At 48.2% G+C, this 25929-nt stretch overlaps 3 protein-coding genes across 3 annotated transcripts; 2 read left to right on the top strand and 1 right to left on the bottom strand.

Annotated features, from left to right (window-relative positions):
- The first annotated feature begins 925 nt into the window (after positions 1-925).
- OTOS (otospiralin) lies at positions 926-3726 on the top strand. The gene is made up of 3 exons (XM_010311418.1): positions 926-977; positions 1317-1343; positions 3542-3726. The coding sequence occupies exons 1-3, from the start codon at positions 926-928 to the stop codon at positions 3724-3726; spliced, it is 264 nt and encodes an 87-aa protein (XP_010309720.1).
- A 562-nt stretch (positions 3727-4288) lies between these two features.
- COPS9 (COP9 signalosome subunit 9) lies at positions 4289-6245 on the top strand. The gene is made up of 3 exons (XM_075760913.1): positions 4289-4387; positions 4492-4564; positions 5947-6245. The coding sequence occupies exons 1-3, from the start codon at positions 4325-4327 to the stop codon at positions 5982-5984; spliced, it is 174 nt and encodes a 57-aa protein (XP_075617028.1). The 5' UTR covers positions 4289-4324; the 3' UTR covers positions 5985-6245.
- Positions 6246-15776: 9531 nt separating this feature from the next.
- Positions 15777-21968, bottom strand: ADIPOQ (adiponectin, C1Q and collagen domain containing). Its single transcript, XM_010308969.2, has 3 exons — positions 21403-21968; positions 18057-18276; positions 15777-17594 (listed from the first exon to the last, which is right to left on the bottom strand). Exons 2-3 carry the CDS (start codon positions 18268-18270, stop codon positions 17068-17070), a joined length of 741 nt encoding a protein of 246 aa, XP_010307271.2. The 5' UTR covers positions 18271-18276; positions 21403-21968; the 3' UTR covers positions 15777-17067.
- Positions 21969-25929: the final 3961 nt, after the last annotated feature.

A 25929-nucleotide genomic window follows, 5' to 3' on the forward strand; every position in this document is an offset into this window, starting at 1 on the left:
TGATTTATGTAAGCCAATTGATTTCAGTGGGCGCTTGGTGCCTATGTACGCTTGAAGATCTAGATTTGAAGGATCCCAAGTAAGAATATTAATCAATGTCAAAGTCTTTGTGTTTTTTGTGACTCAGCTGGGGAGGGAACACAATATCTTCTTAGCAATTTACTCAAATAATATTTCTAAAAATCTAGTTTTCTGAAGGCGAAGAAAGAAAATCAGGAGGACAGCAAAGGTAATAATCACTGAATTTGCTTCTGGATTTTCTCCCTCCATCTTCAAAATACAAAAGTGTTATTGCCAAAGTTAATTCTGATTTGCTCTCAGAAATTGTCCCCTGCCTCTTCCTGGCCAGTGCTGAAATATAATGCAAATGTAAGCAGTTGCAATACCTCTACCTGAATGCAACAAAATCAGATTGGTGTAGTTACTCAGTGACGTTTCTCTCCTTTCACCCCACCCGTCCTTAAACAGTGCTGCTGTTTTACGGCGATAGAAATCCTTTTGGAATTTTGTAGCTGACTTGGAGCTACAGACCTTTACTACTGCAAGGAGAAGAAAAGGGGAGAGAGGTAATTTCTAAAGTGAAATGAAATTAACCACAAAATAAAACATTTCCAAAGACATTTCATTTCATGTCAATTCAGAGGAGCCTTTTGGATTTATGCTACCTAAAAATAAAATATCAGTACACACTTCAGGGCTGTGGTTCTTTTGATACTCTTCATTGCAGTTCAAAAACTGTAAGAAAATGTAATTGAATCTTGTTATGCCTACATTAATGATTAGCATCTGGTTTGGAACACTTCTGTCTAGTAAAAGAAGAAAAAATAGACTTTGCATAATTATTAATCTCTTGTAATAATCCCTTGTATCATGTAATAATAAACAGATTGTTTTTCAGAAATACGAGCAGCATCTTGCAGAAAAGATGACATTTATTGGCTTACTTTTCTTCTGTATGCTGATGAACATCCTAACAGGTAAGACTACTGCTGACTTTATTCTCATTTATATTTTCACGTGGCCAGAAATATTTTGATACTAATTCAGTATCTTCTATTTAGCACCAGATAACGCTCGGGTATTAATCGCAACTGCTCTGGCTGTTAGTTAAGAGCATTTGGTTTGTAGCACTGAGTGACAGCAAACGGGGAATTCCTTATTCAGCTGTTCAAGAAACAAAAACCGTTTGGCTATACACAGAGTCCTACATGTGCATTAAAGAACTTGTCAGCTTCTGGCTACACGGAAAAACTTTCATTAAGAGAAAGCCCTTCTGTGCGGGAGCTGGTACTGATGAGTTTCCTCTTTATTTACAGATGCCCGATCAATCCAGGATGGAGATGGTAATTCTCAATGTCTTTTTCTTCCCTTTGTATCACTAACAATTAGAAGAGTCATTTGTAACTCCCAGACCTGATTCCCGGCAGTGATTTTGGCAGGAACTCTGACTAACCTCAGTGGGCTGTAGAAGTGCTTTCATCTAGTTCGGGTGGGAAAAAGAAGAGGGAATTTTTAGAAATTTCTTTAAAATTTATTAAAAGCTGACATGTTAATGTCTAATAATAGAGTTAGTATACTTGCAGTCTTAAAATGAAAAGGCGTTATGGTCAAGTCACTAATTCTGTTGTACAAAATCGTAACTGGAAAGCACCAGACTTATAAACAAACTTATATTAGACATCTGAGAGTTTTGTCTGTCTTAAACAGTAATACTTTATGAGCGTCTAGTTATTGGCAAGAAATACTGACTTCCATGACAAAAAGCTTCAAATTTACAAATTGCCACAAATCCAATTAAAGAAATGTTGGAATAAATCCCTTAGCACAGCTACCCTGCGGTTCGTGTCTCTTTGCGTGATTAGCCCATTGGATTAGTGTTTGCCTTTGATTAAAAAAACCCCTTCAACATCCTAATGATGTTTACACTGGCTTACTGATGATTATATTAGTTAACCTCTCTTTGGCATTTTCAGACAAAATTTTTTCTTGCATAGAAATATCAGCAGTAACAAGGTACTGCTATTGCTGGTGTACATCTCCGTTGGTATAACCAGCAGGATAGCCAGCAGCATCCCCCTTGCACAGATACAAATATGTAGAGAGAGTATTATAACAGATACAGAAAGCAGAAATATATATATATATATGGAATAAGGGATAATATGATTACTTTTAATTCAAAATGTTTTTCCCTATGCGCCATTGTATTTCCTTATAGTTTGAAAATCTTTTGAATGCATCATCTGTGCTTTCACAAGTTTAAGGGCACTGTTGTATTTGCGTACAGCAAATATTTCTGCTGCAACATCTTAGGAGAGCGTGTGTCAATCTAAAAATAAAACCTTGTTCAGGCAGTATCCTGTTGCTCTCATTATCAACAATTACAGTTTTCTTTCACACTGGGCCAAGCAGCAGACTGCAAAGTGAATCTAAGGTCAGCGGGTATAAACAGTGAATTCTCCTCTGCAGACAGCATTTGGCTGGTTCATTTGATTTGTTATATGCCATCTGTGCCTGTGTGCTGCAAACTTTACCCTGTGAAATGAAGGCCTGACAATAGGATTGTTGAAGGCTTTTAATTCCCACTAAAGACCTTGGTCCCAAGCTGAGCCTGGTGAGTGGAATGGCTCCCATTTATTTAAATGGGCTTTAAATCAAATTAAAATACCGGGTTTAACTTTGCTGCACAGAAAGACATTTGTAACTATGTGGGCTCAGCAAGTGTTTACATTTTATATATGCTTCCGTGTTTGCCCAGATTTGTGCCAAAGGATGGCCAGCTCCTGCTTTTTCAGAATTGATTTTGTCTTCCTGCTGAATTTGAAATCTTGTTTCAATGAGTATCTCACGTTTTCTCAGATATTCCTAGAGCAGGCTGCTGTCTTCCAAGTGGCAATGCCTTTACTCTCCACTTCCTCAGCCTGCTGAGAAGAAGCACGACCCCGCGGTCCCAGATAATGTCGGGGCAGGACGGACCCATTCCTGAGGATCCCAGGGTGGATCCTGCACCCTCGGCTCCTGCTGTGCTCAGCAGAGCTGCCCTTGTGCTGGGATGGCGGGTACAACCGCACGGCCCTTCCCCTGGCTCTGCTGCCAGGAGCTTGCAGGCAGCTGCAAGGGCACAGCATTGACGATGGTGCCTTATTCCTTATATTTTTATATTGGGCAGAGGAAATGGTGTGGAATGGGGGAAAGTGGTTTTCAGCTGCAATTGCTCCTTGCTTTTAAATAACCAGCAGCCTTCCAGAAATTAAAGCAGCCTGATGAATTCTTGAATTGCCCCAAATGCTGATGGTGCCCCTCTGTTCCTCCTCTCCATCTTGTCCCACTCTGTCGTTCCTGGGGTACGGGAGCAGAGGATACTGGCGTCATCTCCCGCGGCATGGAGGGCTCCATGGCTCGGCCTGCCCCTCTCCTGCCAGAGAAGCCCATAAGCCCCCCAAGGGAACCTACAACCCCAAACCATGTTGACTCCCAGGCCCAAGCTTTCAACAAAAATGCTTTGTATTCTAGTAATCTGCAATATTTATTTTCTTTTTAGATCTCTACCAGGAATCTGTAGCCTTGCCATACTGGCCCTTCTCATCCAACGATTTCTGGTCCTACGTAGAATATTTCCGGACCCTTGGAGCCTACAACAGGATCGAAGAAATGGCCAGAGCCTTCTTTGCCCAGTTCCCTTTTGGGAGTCACCTTGGCTATCACGTGCCCAACCACGACCACTAATTGCGTCACTCATTTTTGCTAAAGCCAGTGCCAAGATGTTTAAGTGAATACACAGCTGCCAGCGAACACACCTGAACTGCCCCTCAGCTGCTTATTAATACCCACAGCAGTCCCAGATCCCGGTTCATGCTTTAAATTAGCCTTTTCTTTTTTACAATTTATCAATAAACTCCGTGATTCTATTGCATGAGTTCGGGAGGGTTTTTTTTTTACACATACTTGCAGCCTTGACTCGGGAAACCCATTGCTATGTGTACGGCAGTTAAACAGCAGTCCAACCAGTTTGGTGACTGGAAGGACCACCAGTATAATTCACAGCCACATCCCTTTGCATGGTAATGATGGCCTCTTAGTAGCCCCTTGGCTAGCTCAACGCCATTTTCCTCACTTCAGGCCTGGGTATGGCGCCTCGCCGTTGCCATGGCGAGGAGGGCGGGGTGAGCAAAATGGCTCCGCCATTTTGCTCACCCCGCCCTCCTCGCCATGGCAACGGCGAGGCCCCGCCCTCGCTCAACCAATAAGGGGAGCCACCGCTCAACGCGTAGGCGTCTGCGTAGCCGGAAGTGACGGTGCGGAGGGGAAGGAGGGAGACGCCGCCATGAAGCCGGCGGTGGATGAGATGTTTCCTGAGGGAGCCGGCCCGTATGTGGATCTTGATGAGGTGAGGTGGGGGGGGCGTTTGGAGGGGCGGTGGGGCTGCTAGACGTAGCGGTTGTGGGTGGCGGGGCCGTGCGGCCCGGTGGCCCTCAGCGCCTGCTTTCCCAGGCAGGGGGAAGCACGGGGCTGCTGATGGACCTGGCCGCCAACGAGAAAGCGGTGCACGCCGACTTCTTTAACGGTAAGGGCCGTGGCGTTGCGGGGATGGGGGGGGTAGGGTATCACCCGGGACAGTAACGCTTTGGGCCTGCGGGTAACAGCTTTAGAACCTGGAGGTTATCAACACAAACTGCTTTGTTTCTCTAATCTCATGTCTTTGGTGCCTGGTAGTCGCTAAAGTTCTCACTAACCCCATATCTAGTGAGCGCTATCATAAGAGTGCTTCAGTGTTCATTGGTGCGGGTGGGAGTGATACAGTGCCTGTGTTTCTCCTCTCCTGGAGATTTTAGGCGGTTTAGCATGATAATCACTGCAGGGAAAAGTGCCTTGATCTTTTTGCATAACAAATAGCTTGTATTAATCAATGCAAATAGTTAGGAAAACGTGGAAGGAGCTTTACAAATTACCTCTGGGTGTTACTACTTTATACGTAATTATTTAATCTCTTAAGGTATGCTTGCATATGTATCCAAAGCAAAATAAAACGTTTTAATGTGCTTTCTGCATTTGAAAGACAACTGCATGCATATAAGTATATACAGCTGCTTTTAGAGCAGAGAACAGCTATGTATATGGCCACTTAGGGGTGGAATATACAACACCTTATACTTGGCTACTAAGGTGGTTTTTTTGTGGTTCTTGAGAAGTATAATTAGACATTTCAACAGTGAATTAATTTCAGATATGTTATTAAATCTGCTTGCTGTGGTGTTGTTGATGTCAGAAACCGCTGTTCTGAAATAAAATAGATTTTTCATGTTGCTCAAGACTTAGTGTACAGGAGAAAAAGGAAGTTCAGTTTTGATGTACTCTCAGCAGTTGTGAGGGACCTAGCTCTTTGGAGCCAGCATATTTGGGAGTATTTCCATAGGTTTCTGCTGCCAGGTTGTGGTATTATATTCCATTGGTAGTTTAGGACTCTTCTAAATGAGGATTAATCCTCTGTATATTGTATGGCACTTGTACATCCCTTCTGTAAGAGTAATGACTTGGTATCAGTTATGTTGTTAGTTTATGCTCAATATACAAAGCCAGGTAGTTAAGAACACTTCCCAAAGACGACAAGAACAGCTGTGATCAGCCAGCCACATTTCACTAGTCCAAGGGAGATGAGTGTTCTGAGAGAAATGTTATTAGCACCTTCATCCCAATGAAATGTGTTTTAAGGAAGGGATTTCTAACAGTAAAGCACAAATGGAATGTCAATCTGCAGAATTTATAAGTGTGTTCCCACCCTGATACTACACTTGTAGTAACTGATGATACAGTAGCCCTCATCCACTTAATTCATTTTTATTTCTGTAATTAATCCAAATAATTAAAAACTGTACTTTTGGAGCATGTGCATATATAACAGTTGAAACTTTTAAGGTTAATTTCACCTTATCTTATTTTTCTGACTAGATTTTGAAGATCTCTTTGATGATGATGACATCCAGTGAACTTAGTTGTCCAGCTATGCAGTGCTGAGATGTGGATTTTTCTCTAGGATCACCTGTGGTGTCCAGTATTTATTGAAATAATCAAAACAGGAAAATCGCAGTGGGGGGGGGAACCTGTGTAAGCTGTTTGGGGAATATGAAAACCAGCTGGTTAAAGATAACTAAGGAGGGAATTGTGGACTGTTATTTCTAGGAAGCTATGTGTAGACTTTTCTTAATTTTACTTGCTGGTGTGCTCATTCAATAAAATACTAACAAAAACTCTTTGGGATATTCTTTGAAAGTAGATATTGCTGTGTTCCAAGCTCCCTTAGAGAATGTTTTTTGTATTAAATCAAATAAATTAAATTTAATTAAATTAAATCAACTGTTACTTTTGGATATTATATAAACATACATGGCAGGACACCTTGCTGCCTAGAAAAGTTTTGTTCATCCCACAACACAGGATTATCTAGGGCTAAGACAGTTGCTTGTTCTGAATAGTCTGACTCGCTTGCCAGTCGCACTAAGAAGAGTGTGTGTCTCCCTCTCAAGAGAGCTACAGCTACCATTCATAGAATGGTTTGGGTTGGAAGGGACCTCAAAAGATCATCTAGTTCCAACTCCCTGGATGCAGGCAGGGACACCCTCCACTAGACCACGTTGCCCAAAGCCTCATCCAACCTGGTCTTAAACACTTGCAGGGATGGGGCATCCACAACCTCTCTGGGCAGCCTGTGCCAGTGCCTCACCACTCTCATAGTAAAGAATTTCTTCCTCAGATCTCATCTAAATCTACCTTCCTTCAGCTTAAACCCATTACCCCTTGTCCTGTCACTACACTCCCTGATAAACAGCCCCTCACCATCTTTCCTGTAGGCTCCCTTCAGAAACTGGTAAGCTACCATTGGGTCTCCCTGGAGCCGCTTTTTCTCCAGGCTGAGCAATCCCAACTCTCTCAGCCTGTCCTCATAGGAGCTAATACTTAGCTTTTAATTTGGGAAGCACAGTAATACAAAGCAGCAATTTTACCTTGATATTTTAAGCAGAGAAACATTCTGGGTCTTGGGAATGCTTGGATTTAAAATTGTATAGAAAGAAAATAATTTTATGACTCTCTTTTCCTGCAGCAGGTAATGTAATTACTCATATGTGCAGTGTGTATGAATCAGTCTGTTAGATATTAATTCAGATTTTGACACAAGTTTTCAGAACGTTTCTAAAAAGTTTGATTTTGCACCCTTCTTTGACCAAAGTGAATCTCTGAATGAGAGGAACAGGTGAGTTTTTAGAATACTATTTCAGAGTCAGGAGTTGAATCCTGTCTAATCTTAAGTACAGTCCGTATGTCATACATGGATCACAAAAATAATACTGTGATGGATCTATTTTAAAGACTTCACACTACTTAAATTTTGCCTGGACTGAAACTGTTTCCTCCTGTCCTTTCACATGTCTTTGCTTGGTTTTGTGTTAAAAAAAGGAGATCTTAAATGTAACAGTAAGTATGCTGGGCCCCTGAACTTAAAAATGTAAGCACAATGAAAATGGTAGGACTACGTGTCTTTTTATTGTGTTCCTGTGGATTTCTCAACATCCTCTGTTTCATCATGCAGTGTGTGTTAAATCAGCATTCTGACATTTGCTCTGCTTAGTGTCTGACATTACAGTGCGTCCCTGAAGGAATGGTCTTGCTGAGGCAATCCCCTTTTCCTTTTTTAGAGCTCACTTTGCTTAAAGGAAGGGACAAGCTTTCCTCACTGAAACCAGTGTAAACATTTTGACTGAGTGGTAGCAACTGTGGTGAGTGTTTCTAGCTTTGGTGCTCTGGTTTTCCAAACTAGATTTTGAGAAATGAGCTGCTGCCGGTAAATGGAGGCTGCCTTCTGAGCAGGTTCAAAAGATGAAATGGATTTAGGCAGCAACCAACCTTTACTTCTGCTTTTTTAGCTACTTTTATTGATGCCCATATTCCTCAAGATGGTTACCTGGGTTTTGGAATACTGCCTTGTCCCTGTTTTGTACCGATTTCTCCTGTTTCTCATTTGTCTGCCTTAAGCTATAAGAAACTTGAGCCTTAAGTTTGATCATGGCAACAGGAGTATGTTCTATGATGCAAATCCATTTTGAACAGTTGCTCTTCAGTATGAATGGTGTTCCAGTCCTTTCCACCTCCTTTTTAGAGATGTTCAAAACTGCAGTGAAGCATTGGCTTGAAGGTGCTACTGGTGAATAATTCTAGTTTGCAATGTCATCTTGCTCAATGAAAACATGGAACCTATCTTCATGGAACTGGGTAGAGGGCAAATAATGCTCACAGGTCCAGCACAGCCTAAAAATCAAGAGTTTTCATCCTGGACAGGCTGTAGCTACCCATTGAAGGTAGGTATAGCTAACACCTTTTTGTGAAGCTTTCCAGAATCTCAATGTTTCATGGTAAAAAGCACATAAATAGTACTGCTGGCACTTGGTAAGTCACGTGCTTGTCTGTAGGGAAGGAACTTTGAGGTGTATAAAGGTGCTTGGGTTAGTACAATTCCGTATGAGGAAAGATGCTGAATTTCACAGATGCCTTGGTGTGCAGCTGATGCTGCTCTGGCTGCAGCTGCTGTGAGTACGTTGGTGTTCTTGGGTATTGCTTCCCCGCTGCTAAGCTTGCACGTATATCTGATACCTGGTGTGGGTTTATTCTCTCAGGATGAAGTGAAATGGCAGTTCAGAGCTGGAATGGGCTGATACTGAAGGTATGTATGTTGTAGCTGGAGTATGAAGTTCTCCTTCGCAATGAGAGTGGGTGAGGAGTGTGTATATAGTTTCATCTTTCTAAAGAGGGCTGTCAATGCGTAAGAACTTTCATCATGAACTCTAATTTGTTTGGGTCCCTTTTGGGACAGTATTAATATGGAAAGGCTAATCCGAAGAACAAAATGCCCTTCAGCTTCAAATTGTTTCTGTGTTACCGTTTGTCAAGCCTTTCAGTCTAATTAGTCTGTGGGCAATCAGCCTGTTGTCAGGAAATAATCACAAGATGTCAAAATCTCTAATAAAAATTGATTTAAAGAGCATTTGCCTGCCTTGGCTGTTTCATTTACTGAGCTTTGATTTTTCTACCTTTTGTGGAGATCGACACCACTCACAGTAGGTATTTCCGAGTGAAGGAATGAGCCTGTTCTAGCAGCGTTTTGCACATGTGTAGACTGATGTGTATTACTCTAAGCTGTGGGGCACTGCTCAGTATTTCAGTGTCCAAGTAAAGGCTCCGGTCTGAATAGACGTATGGAGGTGCTGAGGTTAGTATTGTGAATTGTCCCGCTGACTACAGTGGGACAGCTGGCGATGGATAAAGCTGACCTGAGTCTTGGCAAGGTAAAGTCCCAAGTGCTAAAATACTTTAAGGGGCACAGCCTGTTGTGCAGCATGGATGAAAAGGAATAGCTTCCACAGGCTTAAATGTCAGCCTGTTCCCATCGATCTCCTCACAAGGCCAATTGTCTGTTTGCAGGAAACTGCTAGCTGTCATGCTATATTCTCAGGAATTAATGTGAGATCTGTTTTGAGCTGAAAATAATAAGTAATTGTGAAGGAGAGAAAGTTACCATGCTAAAGGAAACTGGTAGTCATCTGTGCATGATAATTCTGCAGTGCCTTTTTCGAGCTGGCTGTGGGGTTAGCAGGAGCTCCAGAATCCAGTGCAAGAACAGGCAAGCTCAGAACTAGTGTGGTAGTAGTGGGTTTTCCTTGGTTCTTTTGGAGTTTGTTATTTTTCCCTTAGTTAACTTCCAAGGAATTACAAGTTTTTCCTTTCAACAGTTTACTTAAATAATTGAAGCAGAAAATATTTTTCTCCATAAAGAAAGGATTGACTTAGATGAATAAATTGAGTTCTTCCTGCTTCCCCAGGGTGTTGGGAAGCTGGCAGGCATCTTCCTGCTCTCAATGTGCAGTTGTTGAGCACACGAAAACATGCAGGGCAGATGACAGTGCAGCCCTGTTCTTTGCGAGTCCCCCTCTCGGTGATGGGGCTGGAGCACCAGTGTCACATCAGGGTTCTTGGAAAAGCACTAGTGAAATGCAAGTCAGTCCTTGGCAGCAGGGATGGCTCTGAGGACAAGGATTTGCTTCCAGGTTTTTACTTCCAGATTATTTTTTCAGTTTGCCTTTTGTTTGCTCCAGTTGGTCTTTGCCTGGCAGCAGGGTTAGAATGCTAATCCAAATGATAACCTTTTTCTCAAGTCACTACAAGAAGTTCAGAGCAGAGGGAGGAGCAGAGCTTCCTAAAACTTGGAATGTTGGAAAATAGGGCCTTTCTGGTGAATACTTTTTTTCTTATTTATGGAAAAGTCAGTTTGCATGTAGGAAGTTTCTAGTCAGCTCTAACTTCAGCTGTGTTCACAGCACCTGTTCTGCAGCTGTGATATGTATGTACAAACCTTATATAATCCTTGTGAATTCATGTAAACGTATAACCTTTTGAGGGAGAAGATCCGATTTAGTATATTGTTGTGAATAAACAGCCATACAGCTGAGTGTCATGTACAAGGTGGGTGACTGAGCAAGGGAATACATAGCAACAAGGGGATGTGACGAAGCGTCCCTGGTGCAGCCAGGAGCAGCCCCCACCAGGGGTGTCTCAGGGTCCCCTGGCCCAGCTGAGGATGCTTGGGCAAGGATGCTTGCAGAGGGGACTCCTGTCACGGACAGTGCCTCTTCTGTTGGAGAGCTTCCTCGTCAAAGTGTGCCCCCACTCGTGGCTCCCCATAAAGCCTGCTGAGCAACATGCTTTGGTCCTTCACTCTCCTGCTGCTTGAAGCTGCCTCCATGTCACTGGGATATGGGTACTGTGGTGTAGGAACCCCCTTCTGTGTTTTACCTCAGCCGGGGTGCCAGATCCATCTTGGCCTTAAAACACTAACCAAAACATGTTACAGAACTAGAATGGCTTCTCTGGAAATCCCTGACAAGGCAGTGGAGCAGCTGTGCTGTCCTGACTCCTTTGGGCAGAACACTGTTTTCACAGATGCCCGGGGGAGCTGGGTGTGTTGGTTCATACCCCCTGTCCTTCCCCGACTCTGTAAGGGCTTTAGAGAGGGGCTTCAAGTGCTATCTCCTGCTCTGCCTCCCTCCCTGATGCTTTTCCATAAAGCTGTCCTGCTTTATGGGAGAGATCCTGCAGATTGCCTTGTGAGTGGGAATCCTCTGATATGCTACACAGGAAGAAACAGATGTTGATGTTTAATGCTTCTGTTTCATTGGGAATAAACCTTTCCTTCCCCTTGGATTGGCTGGAGAGTAACAAACTGCACCTGCATGCAAGGAGGTAACACAACTGTCCTCAAAGAGCAATGGTGTTATGCTGGGCTGGTGTCCTGGGATGAGTCTAAGGATGGGCTGAGGCTGGGTTTGCTGATTTACAGTCCTGTGGCAGGCTAAGCCTTTTCATTGTGTACCTCCATCTAGTACAAATCTCATAAAAACATGTGGCAGCCTTGGTCCCAGCCTGGGTATGCTCAGGACTGGATTCCTCCAGAGTATTTCAAAGGGTAAACTTTAAATTTGATGGTGTTTCCTGCATGGAAGTACAATGGCTGATTAGCTAAATGTAGGGCTTTATCCTAATCCCTCTGCCTTCTTCCATGCCGAAAAGCCTCTAGTGAGTTTATACTACACAAATAAACGCAAGTCTTGCAAGCAATTTATCTCTTTCTTGTAGCTCTTCATGGTTTAGTGCAGCTATTTGTATTCCAATTAATTACTGGCACAAGCGATTACATGGGGTTGAGGCACAATTAGGCTCAGCCTACAATGGTGTTTAAAAGGGCCACGGATGCTTTCACAGATGGTTTCCCAGCTGGGTGAGACTGGCCAGTCTCTCCAGCTGTAGCCATGTTATTTCTCCCTAATTGTTAGTGCAGTGACTTAAATCTTTCATTGTGGGGTGTTCTTGCTTTCTGCCTTCAGGAGGGCGTGCTGTCTTTGAGCAGCAGTACGGGGAGGGAAGAGTCAAACACAGCTCTCAGGATCAAAGGAGCCGAGTGCTCTCTTTATAACCTGCCCTAATTACAAAGCGGCAAATAAGACCTCATCCTTGGTGTCTTCATCATATTGGTTGCTAGTTAATAGGAGCTGCTGGCAATGTTTATGCCCAGAGGCATCCCATTTGCTTGCCTGCAGCACTACTGTAGCTTCCATAGGGAAAACCATCCATTTAAACCTGCCACAGCTAGAGAGAGGCACTAAATAGTGAGACTGAACTTTGTACTAGGCATCTATTATCAGGATTGATTTAAACAAAAACCCAACCCTAAACCATTTACATTTGTTGGTGAGCAGATGATTCTGTGCCCTTTCAGCATGTCAGTGTCATTCTTGGTTCCTTCTTTACAAGATAATCATACGTTCAAAGCACCGTGCAACCCTGGGGAGCCAGCCCAGGCCTTGGATACATGCCTATTTTGGCCAGGTTTTCCCATCCCACAGGCTTACAAAGCATGGAGGGACAGTAAAAACCACAGTAACTTAGTAATGGATAAAAGCTGAATTCATGAGGATCTCCCCCGTGTGCCCCCGGCATGGCAGAGCCGGGGAGGCGGAGGTGTGATATCCACACCACATGCAGGGATTTGGGTGGTTCCTGGGTGTAAGGACTCACTGGGGGCTCACAGCCCGGTGGGGTGGGTGCTGGCCACGCTCAGCTGCTGTTCCTGAAGCTCTTCAGCTGGTTTTTGGCACGTTGAGACCCCGCGTGCAGACACCTGCAGGGCTGGGCAGCCTCAGGAGGTGCTAAGGGCAGCCATAGGGCTCCACCTGGGCTGCAGTGGGGCAGAGGTGTGTTTGCTGAGAGGAGGTTTTTCTTTGCATGCCATGCTCAGTGGCTGTGCTTGCTTTGCTGGGGGGGGGGGGTGTGTGTGTGTGAGCTTCTGTTGGGAGCATTTGCCCTGGGGAGAGCGAGGAGGGGGGCGACTGCTGCTCCTGGGGGTGCAAAGTGGCTTTTTCTGGGTGGTGGCTTAAACTGGGGTTTGGTGCCTGCTACCGAGGGGGGGGTGTGTGTCTAGCTGAGCTCTGTAAAGCAAGAATCTTACACAGATTTGAGGTGAAAGGCTTCAAAAACAATCTAAATCCCTAAAGGGAGGGCTTTGAGCCCTATTTCAATGCAGTGGGAGCTTGCCTCGTCCACAGCCTGGGCTAACTGGGGAGCCGGTTTGTTGTTTGCTGGTTTTTGAGGTGCCTGGCCGGGGCATGATGCAGGGACCCTGTGTGGAGCGTCCTTGTCGCCAGCGCTGGGGGGAAGATGGTCTCTGCACTCGCATCGGAGGGTGAGTAACCCAGTGAAGCTGCATTTCAGTGTTTATGACCGCGATAAGGGGGAAAAGCCAGTCCGCAGAAAGCCTTAACGGTTTTCTTTAAAACTTCCTAAGTTCTTTGTCTTGCTGTGTTTACAGGGGTTTGTTTCTTGATAAAACATGCAGCGTGGAAAAGGCGTGCTCTTCGCAAGCAGGAAATCTCTGCTTGATCAGGATTTTAGCCTGGGATTCAAACCTTGGGGTTTAACCCTTTAAAGCGTGTTTGCAAACGTCCTGTAGAAGACAGTAGTCCCTACAGCGCTGTGAGCTGCGAGGAGGCTTGTGCTGGAGCTGCTTTGCTGTTCTCCTGCCCTCTCGCAGCCCTGCCCCGGGTTACGGCCTAGCTAAACGCTGCTGCCCGCAGATCCTGCACGGCCCCGGCTGCCCTCTTACAGAGGCAGCAGTACTTCTGCTCGTCGTAGCGTATATTTTACGTGTTAGTTGCCGCGGTTGCGTTTGGAGCGCTGGGCAGGGTTTGAGAGGGGTTGCTTCCTCAACGTATTTACATGAGAGACCCGGTGCAGGTTGAAGGCCACGCGCTGCGTTGCACACCAGTGGGAGGAACTGAGGGAGGTCCCTGTGCCGGCCACCACAGTGGGAGAGCGTGGGGCGGCTCGTTGGCGTGGAGACCGAGGCGCAACCGGGGCACTTTTGAGTGGAGCCGCCTTCCTGTTTTCCCCTATCTGTTTTTGGTGAAACAGACCTGCCCCTCAGCAAGCAGCCTGGCTCCTGCCCTGGCAGCGAGGTTTCAGCCCTGCGGCTCCCCAGGCTGGAGCCAGAGTCCCCAAACAGCTCCGGTGCAGAACCCTGCTCGATGCTCCCGGGGAGCAGAGCACTGCAACCCCCCATGATCCCGGTTTCCATGTTCCCACGCAGCGTGCAAGGAGGCTGCCGCTCACAGGGGAGTTTGGAAAAGCCATTTACAGGGTGATAAAGTGGTTACGTTTTTAATGATTAATATAAAAGACCTTATGTACTAATATACTGCATTCTTGTGGAGCCTCATTATCTCATGGTCTGTGATAATGTGCATGTAAGACATATATTCTACTCATATATGACTATAGCAGTGACTACAATATTAGGTGACACTTCTTCTGGATACACAGCCCTGAGCACCCCCACCCTGACAGCTGGGACAGGGGAAGACCCAGGACCCAAGCCAGAGCCCGGCTTTGTAACGGGGACTTCCAGGCTGGATGTCTGCTGCAGGGCTCGTTTTGGTCCTTTGCGAGGCCTCTGTCATCCCGCTGCCACGGTGGCCAGGAGGCTGACCAGGAGTCGATGGTGACCCTGGGCCTCTCCTGGGGTGCTGGTCATCTGCCACAAGGTCTGACGGCACCTGCAAGCATGGCGAATGGGGTGAGCTGTGGTGCGGGACGATGCAGAGGGCTAGCAGCCACCTGGGGTTCAGTGAGACTTACCCCTAAGAGCCAGCACGGCCCAAGTTTCTAATACGTGCCGCGTTCCTCGCGCTGCAGCCGTGGTGACGGGGGTGGGAGATGCTGTTGGCCTGGGTGGAAGTCGTATCAAGATGGGTCACGCTGGTGATGGGGCCATTGCAGGGGCTGGGCGGATATCCTGGGCTCCGCCGTGGCCTAAAGCACACAGCATCGGCTGTGCGCGGCAGCGTGAAAAGCCGTGTCTAAGCCTCTGAGTCCTCGTATATGGGATAAAGCTGTAAGCATATTTACTCCTGCTGTGCGGCAGCAAGGAAAGGAATAATTTGTTTTGGCTGCCTCTTGGGAACTAGTCTTTAAATTAGTATTTCCTCCTAGTGTTTATCCCAAATGCCTCTTAGCACTTTGGTGGTTTCAATTTTCCCTGCCTTCAGAAAATCTGTCTGAAAATATTTGAAAAAAATACTGCAAAAGCTCTGACTTGCTCCTTTCAATTTAAGCCTCTTATGCCATTTGATCCAGCAACTGCTGCATTTTTAAATCTCCTTTTGTTTATGGATTATGGTTTTTGAGTTTGTGTGTTTTGGTTTTTTTTTTTTCTTTTCCCTGTTCCCTTCCCATTAAGGCACACAACAGGAGCAGGTTTTTTCCCAGCTCTCTGAATTCAGCATGGTCAGACTGAGCATCAGTTCAGCCCTTGCTAAATCTAATATGCTTGGAGCCTCCTGGGCCAGTGGAGCCCGTGTCTCTGGCTGGCTGGTCAGGGCAGATTCAGGCACGGTGGTTTTGGGGAAACTGTCTGGAAACCAGAGCTCATCTTGTAGAAAAAGGAGGCAATCCAGTGTGAGGTGGAGAGATGCCGAAGCCTTGACGAAAGCTAAAGGGTTGGGAGTTTCTTGGGAAGGCAGAAGGGGGGTGTCCCTGTGTGTGCCAGCCCAGGGTGCCCCCACCTTGCCAGAAAAGTTTGGGGTTTTTGTTGTTTTTTTTCTGGGCTGCCTGGTGAGGCTAGGAGAACATCCCTTTCTTCAAACCCTTCCCAACGACGCATACAAAAATGCGGGAGCGTTCTTATTGAAAGAGTTTTTTATTGTTGGTATTATTTGTAATGTGGTAATTCACTGGTGTGTAGAAAATGCTGCTGTTGGAAGTAATTTCAGTTGAAGCTCTTAATGCTATTTTTGCTTGTAATAATGCATTAGCTCTGATCTGTGTTAACTTGTTCTGAAGCTTAATGGCAGTCCTCTTTGAATGTATCTGAGAAGCCATCAAATCCTCTTTTAGCTAAAAGTCAAGCAAGCTCCTTGGAGAGCAGTTTGATGGGATTGCTACTAATCTCAGCCTTAATGCTCTTCCCCCATTGAGCTACCCTTGCCGAGAGCTGGGGCAGGTCCTGGGGGTGTTCATCCCAGGAGCCCACTCAACATTGGGAGGTTGCACCACCTGAAGCTCTGCCCAGCTGGTCTGCCCAGGATCCTTGAAGGACCTTCTGTTCCCTGGTCAGGCACGGTGTTTGCAGGGGAGCTACTGTCATTTCTGAGCATCACAACTGTGTGGCCAACATGTCTGTGACCACGTTGGGACCCCCAAAGCCACATGGTCAATGGGTTGCTTTTGTTGTGTAGCCTCACCGGCATTTACAAGGCTTTTCAGATAAATCAAAAGAGAAGATCCCTGCCCTAACTGAGCATGCTGGCTACATGAGAGATAATGATAGGGGATAAACATAAAAGGAAAAATCAAAGGATTAAAATCAATGAAAGTGAATAATCTGAATATATTCAAAGATCTGGGCTAAAGAAGGGAGACAACAAACCACGGGTGGAAGTCAGAGGCCCTAATAAGACAGGGAGTTATGATGGAAAAAATGGAGTAATCTGTTCCAGCTGAAAACAAGAGCAGAGAAGGCTTTTGTGACTAGTCTTCTCCCTGTTCTACTCAAATTTTAAAATGCTGGCTAAAATGTGTACTATTGGTTTAAATTAATTTAGGTGGTTAAAAAAGGGAAATTTAGAATGTGATATTTAAATGTAACCAATTTTTCTCTTATCACTTTTAAATTTAAAAAAAAAGTTTAGCCCATCTTGAGAGTTATTCTTTCATGATGTGGCAGGAGTGGTGTTTGACTTTGGGCCCAGGTTTCCACAAGGAGAGCAAGAGCAGAGGTAGGAGTGAACTCTTGGTCCCATGGAAGTCACTCAGGTATAACCTCACTGATTTCACAGGAGATAGGGTCCACCCTTGGCAATCGTTGCCCCTGCAAAAGGCAATTTTCTGGTAAATACAGTATAGCTATAGCGCCGGTGCCCCAGAATGCCGTCCAGGGTTAAGCCACCTCGTCCTTTCCCATGCAGAACCCCCGCTTTAATGGACATCCAGGTCTGGGTACAGGAGGAAGCCCATGAAAGTGGAATCATTGATGTTGTCGGCGTAGACGCCGTTGTTGTCGCCCTCCCCATACACCTGAAGCCAGACCTCGTCCCCAGTGCTGAGGTGCAGCAAGATGGAGCCACTCGCTTGGTCAACGTTGTTCTTCTGGAACTGGTCATAGGTGAAGATCACCGCCTTGTCGTTCTTGTAGAGGCTGACCTTGACATCTGTCATGTAGACCGTCAGGTGGTAGGCGAAGTAGTACGTGCCGGGGATGTTGCAGAGGAACTTGCCGGTGCTGGCGTCGTAGTGGTTCTGCTCGTTGTAGAAGATCTTGCTGAAGCGGATGGGGACATTGGGGTGGGGGGCTCGCTCTGTCAGCCCCACGCTGAAGGCGGAGCGGTAGACGAAGGCACCTTCACCCTTCTCCCCCTTCTGCCCAGGGTATCCGGGAAATCCTCTTGGCCCTTCTGGCCCTGGGATTCCTGTTTCACCTTCGTCGCCTTTGGGTCCTTGCACACCTGAGGGACAGAGCAGGGGCGGGGAGTTGTTTGTACTGTGCTGGCAGCCACTACCCACTGGCCTGACCTGCAGAGCGGGATGTGGCATGAGGATCTGCTCGGCAGCATGGAGCGAGGGATGGCCCTGAGGAAAGGCTGGGTGACCTCAACACCCCCTGTGAGCTGAGACACCAAGTGGAAAGCCCGCTCGCCCCCCCCCCCCCCCCCCCCCCCCCCCCCCCCAGCTGTGAGTAGAGCTACACAGAGCAGCGTGTCTGAAAAAACATCATTAATTGGAAAAATAACCACCAGGCCAAACTCTTTGACTTGGGTTGTGGGATCTCCATCCCTGGAGATATTCAAAACCCATCTGGACAAAGGTCAGGCATGGACCCGCCAGACGTGAGACCTGCTGGGGCTGGACCTAAGGGCTGGGGCTGCCCACAGGCTCTGGCACCGACGTACCCCTTGCTTCTCACCAACCTTCCTCTCCTTTCTCTCCCTTTAGTCCGTCTTTTCCATCTTTCCCGTCTCGGCCGGGGAGCCCGTTGTGGCCGGGGTAGCCAGGCGCTCCTCCCATCCAGTTGGCACATGGTGTTTTGGGGTCAGGTTGGACCGTTGGGTCAGCCCCCTCTGTGCAATGAGGGGCCACCAGCAGCAGCGAGCAAAGGAGAAGGCTTGCTGGGCTCCTCATCATCGGTTCCTGATGTGGACAATGGCTTTGTTAGCTTTAAAGGTTAATAGGAAAAAAAAAAAAAAAGTGAAGAAAAACCCCACCCCTGAATAACAGAGAGGCGCAGAAGACTAAAGTTTGAATCGGCATGTCCAAAGGAAAGCACTTCTGCTTACCCCAAGGGCCTCTCCGCATCCAGCACGCTGCTGGCATGAACTCCATGAGCCACGCCGGGATGGGGCTCCAGGGACCAGCGTGGACCTCAGCCCGGGAGCACATCCAGCACGGAGAGGAGCAAATGCCAGGGCTACTCCCCCGGCGCTCATGGACTCTTTGCACGGACACAGATGTAGCTTGGGACCGAGCGCAGCAGATGCCAGGATATCTGTGGCTGATTTCTTAGCAAAGCTCTGCTCGATTAGTCACGACATGCTCTAACTTCTGCCCGGCTGAGCGAGCAGCTGATTACAAGCAGGAGTCTGGCAAAGCCTGTCTCAAAACCTCAGCACCTTTAAGCTGAGCAGGTGGTTTATTGCTGTGCCCACTAACCTGGGTCTATCTAACGTGAACAGAAACCACAGCCAGGCTTTCCATCTCCTCTGAGCGACCGTATGACATTATGATACTGGTCTTTTTCCACCCAAATTATGTCGTTGGATGATGGGAAGACAAGTTGTGCAGTGTTTAGGCACTGTAGGGTCGTGTTCTTCTTTAATCTATTCGCTTCACTAGTCAGAGCGGTTAGTGTGGCTCCCCAGAGCCAGGTCGGTGGTGGCACCCCACGGCCAGCCTGCGGCTTTGTTCTGATGCTCCCAGAAATCAGTGGGACCTTGGTGGGCTTTGGGTTGGGCTTTTGGGAAACAGGTATTTTAATTACAATCGTTGTGTGGTACCGCTTCCTGGACAGAAATTACACCCTGGCACAATAAAGGTATCTTGTTATAAGGATTGTAAGTGGCATAATAGGCAATAAATAGTGAGTAACAGCATGGCCATTACAGTTCCTTAGCTCTGTAATTTCCAAGAAAAATAATAATTCAGAGCAATTCCTTTGCAGGGTTGATATTTCTAGGCAAGCTTTTTAAATGCCATATTTTAAATAAAGTCTTATTAGCTCTCACACAATTGCTTCAAAGGAAGCTAAATAACAAAGAGGTTAACATGATTTCAGCTTTTGCAGGATATTGGGGGGGGGGAAGCTTTGAAGAAAACTTCAAAGCTCTGCTGAATGACTTTGGTGGGCAGTGCCTAATGCATGAAATCAGGGAACTCTCCAACCATGCCCGCCCTGCCAGGCTCCGGCAATCCAGCAGCCGCGTGGCACCCTGCGATGGGGCCGCGGCCCTGGCTCGGGGGCAGTTTGGGGGCTGTGGGGTCCGGCGACCCCAGTCTCAACCTTCGGCAGCGTTCCTGCCTCTCTGTGATTTAGGGAGCAAAATGCCCCTTGCTAACAAGGGAGGCAGTGATCGTCCGTGAACTGGAATAGATGAGTGAAATAGATGTCTATAAATCCTAGAAGTGGCTTGACTGGCAAGTGAGGGTGTGCACACTCGGGCACGGTGTGAGATGGCCGCTTTGCCATGCCCCAGTGGACCGCACTAAGCGGAGGGGGTCCTGTCCCCCCACCTGGGTCCCCTCTGGCTCAGCTCCGTGCGTGCACCCCTCCAAAACCAGCACAGGCTGTCTGGGAGCATCTAACTGCATGAAAACACACTAGCGTTCAATACAAATCTGCCTCAAAATTGTATTTTTTGAGCTGCGTTTTGGTGATTTTACTGGGGTTAGTTCTGCTCTCTCATGTGCTGCTTAGAGCTGAAATACCATTAACGTTTTAGCGGCGTGTGCTGAATAGACAGCCCAGGCGCCTGGTGGTCTTATGAGACAAACTAACCCCTCCTGGAAGGTGAGAAGCAGTGCAGATCTGCGGCAGCCCAAAGCAGGGCTGCGGGGAGCTTTCCTGGCAGACATCTCTCCGGCGTGCTGGGAAGGGCTGGAAGCGATGCCCGTCCCGCAGCATCCCTGGGCGGCTCGTCACAGCCCGTGCGTTACACAATCTAGTTTTCTCCTTTCTAACAGGAAAAGCGTGGTGATAGGCAAATAGAAAACTACTTCTATTGCTATGGCTTGACTCGACCACAAGTGGTTTGCTCGTTTGAGAAACGAAGCAGTTCTCTGGCGTAGGTGTGTCTTACAAAGGGAAAGTTTTAAGCTGGGTCTGCTAGCTCCGAGTTTAAGCTTTGGTTTAGGTACGATATCCCTTTACTATATCTTTCCCATTTCTTTTTGTCCTTCTGTTTGATGCTCAGCAGTGTAACATGAAATTATCTGCTATATTTGAATGTCAGTTGTACCTTTTGGACAAGCAATAGATGAACTAAGTACTCTTGGTGGCTTTCAGTGATTCCCTTGGCAGCTACGACATTAAAAGCTCATATCCGGTATATGAAGCTTATTCATGTATCAGCAGAAATCAGTATATAATCCATAAGAATAATGCCGTTCATAAGTGCTACGTAGTGATTCAGACCATGATTCAGAATTTAAATTTCACATAACACTATATAGATCTATTCTTTTTTTAAAAACCCATGCCTCTTTGTGCAAAACAGAACAAAAAATCCGTCTTCTTTCCAACTCCAGTATTTTCTTCAAAGAGGTTTAACCAGGAGTTTGGCTTAGGTTGATCTTTTTTTCTTTTTTGTAATTACTTGTAGCATAGTTTTTGCTGATGTTGCAGCAGTGACTTGCTCCAGGGGGCTCACACCTTAAATCTGGGTGGTGCAGGTTTCTGGCAAGGAGCTGATACGACTCGGGGAGATTTCGGGCAAACCCAATCTTCCCAGGAGTCTTCGAGGAGAGAGGTGAATCGCAAGGTGCCGGTTCAGTACGCACTGTTACAGCCATGTGGGTCTTCACTGTTGTTCCTGACTACTTTTGATTTAGGAGTTTCGATCTCTAAATAGCATTTCCAAAAACAGGAGTATGAATCTAAGGCAGATCGGCTATTCTTGGTTTAAAACGCTCGCTGGCTGTTCTGAGAAAAACTCTGAGAAAGGAAACTTCTTGCGAACTTAGAAAAGTCTGTCTGCCTGATTCAGCCCAAGAGAAGAGAAAATTCTGAACTTAGTAAGAGGGAAAAAAAAAAATCATGCTTACCAGCTGCTTTGAGTCCTAGTTGGCTTGCTGCAGTCTCTTTAGAAATGAAGTCCGGCTACCACATCGCTATCCCTAAGGGCACGAGGAGCTGTCAGCTCAGACACTGCATTTTCCATTTGCTATTGCGCATGCTGACCTAAAAGTTGGGTTTTCCCATTAATTTTTCCTGGCCATCACTTAAGTTCTGGACCACTTATATAATCTGGTCACACTGGGACAGCTTGTGAAGACATCCTTAATGGAGAAAAGAGGGGTTTGGGACTTTGATAGGAACTGACGGAGCGACGGTTTGCTGGAGATGCCCGTGTGAAACCTGCTCGTCCGGGGCTGGGCTTGTACAGCACAAGCTGCTGCTTGGTGTAAATTGGGAAATGTCGTTAGCAGCCGATGGAGACAGTGTGTCTACAGCCTTGCATTAACGCACTCAAATGGGGTTTGAGCTTTTTTTGTTTTTCAACATGTTAGTAAATGAATTATTGTGTGAGAAGTTTTGGCTTCTCCTTTTAACGGCAAGAGCCGTTCCTGCCTGGCGGCTGCTGCCGCACCAAAGAAGGGAAAGCTGCCCGAGGGGAAGGGCAGCGCTGGGGGAAGAGTTTTGTCTGAAGCCGGCCAAACGCGTGCCAGCGCTAGTGTAAATCATCAGAGTAATTCCAGCCCTGCGGATGGCTTTCAACCTATCACACGTTTTGGCTTTAGGTCAAGACAAAGCCATTTTTTCCTGCGTGTGTCTCTCCTTCCAAAAGGGAGGTTGAACCTCAGAGAGCGGAGGTTTTCCTCTCCAGCAGCTCCACGGCAGTTCAAGGTTTAGCTAGGCGGGACCTTGGCAAACCTGGCCTTGCAAAACCAGAACAGGAAAAAATAGCGGGATGCATGCTGATGCGACTGGGAGTGGGGAGCTGGTGTCCTTGGGAGAGGGGAAACCCATCCAAGTGAATGTCAGCAGGACGGTATCCCGAATTACGGAGCTGTTGTAAAGACCTGGCTATCTGGAAGGACTAAAGGGATGCATAAATGAACACATCAACAATTTCTTCTATGTAGAGCTGGGAGTCAGCAAGGGTGCAGAAGGGAGGAGCCGCAGGATGGCTGCTCGCCACTGGCCTTGTTTTGGTCAAACCCTTAGTCTGGCGTTTGAAGAATTTGATTTTTAATTTGTTTTGGATGATGGTTGTTCCATGCAATGTTGAGACTTGAAACAATCCCTCATGCAATCCCAGTAAAATATGACAGAGATCTACTTGGATTTGTTGCTTTCTTATAACTGTGATTTGCTAGAGCTGTGTACGTGTTTGCGTGCATGTGATGCCAATGTTTCTGTCGAAGTCGCATCTCCTGAGCAATGAATGGAGGAGCAGGATCTTGGAACTGAAATCAGAACTTTTTTTGCAGAGGAGACAAGAGGTGTTCGGCTGCCTCTCCCCAAGGTGTGAGCAAGACAAGGCTGGTTTCCCTGCCAACTCTCAGCCTGAACCCCAAAATGCATGATTGGGGTATTTATTAGGCTGTCAATATTTGAAAATTGGACCTGACTTGTTTAGTAGGTAGTGCTGCAATTACCGCATGGCCTTTCAGTTCAGTTGTTAGGAAAAAGCCTCCCAGATGTTATCTCTGCCTCCCAGAAGGCAGGTGGAAGGCAGCGCTGGGTGCCTGCTTTATCTCTGGGGGTACAGCCAGCTGATACGACCCCCGATGCACTCGTTTGTGGTTGTGGTTGTGTTGTCTTACACGCTCGGTTTGCAGGTTGGTGCCGGCTCCTGTTCCCACTGCAGAGGGAGATGTTGTACAATCCACTGAGCTACTTCTGGCTGTGTGATAGGAAAACATTTAAAATGCTTTCTGCTCTGCCTGGTGACAAGCAAACCCTGCCACCAAATGCAGACTGGACAGGCAGTGCCCGCAGCTGCGGTGCTCAGAGGCGGCAGCTCTGGTTGGGCCTGGGGGGTCTTTCTGGCACGGAGAGAAAGCCGCTGTCCCCAAGCCCTGCAACGCCTTCTCCTCTTGGCGCTGCGGTCACCAGATCTCCGAGGCAGGACGTGGTGCCCGTACCTAACTCAGCTACCAGCCCTGTGCTGAGCCTGACCTTGTTGTCCCTCTTGGATCTGATGCAAGCCTGCAAATATGAAAAATACAGAACTGACGTGATGGACTGTGGATCGCAGTTTTCACTAAGAATTAAAAATAAGCAGAGAGTTATATTTAGCCATCTATAAACAGGAATAAAATAGAGCAGGAGGCTCGTTACCAGCTGTGCTCCATCAGCGCAGTCACAATCTCCGCTGGTACGATTCGAGGGGTGAAGAGCCGCTTTGGCCACGGGGATGTCGGGATGGCTGCCTCAGGAGGAGGTCGGCGGCTGCCCAGGCCAGCCTGGCCCCGCAGGCAGGATCCGTGCCGTGCGGGCAGGGGAAGGAGTCCTTCCTCGCCTGCCCACCGTTGTCCCTCCCCAGCGGGGTCGAGCCAGCACCGCCGTGGAGCCCAGCCCATGGGAACCGTTGTCCCCATGGTCTTCCCTTCCCAAAGCTGCCGTGCCCCCCCCCTGCCGCCCCGGGGCTGCGGCCCCTCCGCTGGGAGCTGGCCCCTGCCCTGCCCCGGCTCGCTGTCCCCTGGGATGCCTGGCTCTTCCCTCGTCTTTCTGCTGGCCCTGGATACTGCACGTCCCAGAAACAACATACAATCCTCACTTTGCTAAAAATGGCAAAAGCTGCTTATGCCATTTAGCGGGCTGGCTGACAGGCTGTTACGTGCTATTTTGGTGCTGCCCGAGGCTGCGCGCAGAGGAGGCACCACCGCCTCCATGCCAGGGGTGCTGCTGGCTCTGTCCCTGGGCACTGCCGGTGGCACCGGCCGAGCCAGCTCACCCCTCCACTGCAGCCAGGCCGAGTCCGCTCTTGTGGCCAGACGGACCCTGTGCCCCTGCCCGCCGTTGCCCCACAGGCACCTGCATCGGGCGCAAGACAGCGGCGAGCGCTGAGGAGCCAACTCCAAGGAAAAAGCAGTAAAATGGCCTTTAGCACCGGTGCTGCCGTCAGCAAGGACCCTGGCCACAAACTGCAATTCTCCCTGATCCCGTGCATCGGTGTGCACCCAAACCCTTCCCTGTACAGCATTGTACTTCCATCTAGTGGCTAATTATTAATGGGGAAGAGGAGTTCTCTCCCTTCGTGCAGGCCGGAGGGTTCCAGCCTGGTCCTGCGTGCCCTTGGGGGCTGCTCAGCCCCCTCTCCGGCAGCTTGCCTCCCGCGGGCTCCGCCGTGCCGCTGGGTGCACCTCGTGCAGCACGGCGCTGGGCTGCTGCAGCCATTCGCGTCCCCCCACAGTGCCACCGGGGAGGCACGAGGGCCGCCAGCGCGGCACGTGGTGCAGCCATGCCTGTCACAAGCCCGCGGACCCTGATGTTCCCGCTGGATTTTCCTACGTGAGTGCAGGGAGGCGACTCGGGTCCGGGGACTGGCGGCCCTGGCAGTGGTGGGCGAGGCGGGCAGCGCAGCGCAGGTCGGGCCGGCCCGCAGGAGGGGACGAGGGCTTTACGGGGCCACGTGGAAGCCTGGCTGGGCTGGGCACGGTGGGTTTCTCACCCAAGGCGATGGTAGCGCGTGTCGGATAGTGGAGGAGATGGGAGCCCCATGGGCGCGTGCCACGCTGGGGATGCTGAGCCAGCATCTGGGGGGCAGCAGGAGCCAGCAGCGAGGAGGGGATGCACCCTGCTCGGCCAGGCGGGGGGAGCCCTGGCCCTCCCCCGGCTGCAGGACCACGGGACCCGCCTGATGCTCTTTGCCTTTGCTGGATGAATCCGGTCTGCTTCTCAGCGGCAGCAGGGTTGCCAATTTCTCAGCCCGTTTCACGTGGACAAACGGGCTCTTTTCTTCCCTGCAACGGGCAGCTCGGGCAGAGCAGCTCCCTGCCAGGCTTGAGCAACAGCGTGTTTCTCTTCTCGGCGATCGCAAATAAACTTCCCAGCCTCAGGGGATCCCTGCTTGGCTCCCGGCGAGGGATCTTGGCGCAGCAGGTTTTCCCATGCCGAAAGAGACGTTGAGACGCATTTGTTCAGAAAACAGGGCCCTGTAAATACCGCTCAAAGCTCCTTTTATTAATGTTATGGCTGTTCCCAGGGCGCTCGTTTCTGCGTTCAGGGTGCCGCTTTTGCCTTGCCGGGCTGTGCCAGCGAAACGCAGCCAAGGGCCCGTGTGGGGGTGATGCTCCGCTCCGTCCAGCTCCCCTCCGTTCTCGCGCCAACTCGCAGCTGAGCCAGGTACTGGCTTCTTTTAGCACAGGCTGGTCTTGTGTTTTGGGGTTTATTCTGGGCTGGGAAGGGGCCAGGCAGGGAACAGAACCACCACCTCAGTGATCTGGTATGCAGAGCACTCCCCTGCAACATCCCCTGCCAAAACATCCTCCCCAGATTTCGCTCCCAGCGGTGATCACATCTTTCCGACGAGGCACCTGAGAGCGTACCTCAGCCCAGCTCTCCCCTTCAGCTGTGCTCCACAGGCTGAGCTGTTAATGAGGTATTTAATGAGATTCCTACTT

The sequence above is a fragment of the Balearica regulorum genome, chromosome 9 (assembly GCF_011004875.1).
Source record: "Balearica regulorum gibbericeps isolate bBalReg1 chromosome 9, bBalReg1.pri, whole genome shotgun sequence".
In the NCBI taxonomy this organism is placed as follows: Eukaryota; Metazoa; Chordata; class Aves; order Gruiformes; family Gruidae; genus Balearica; species Balearica regulorum.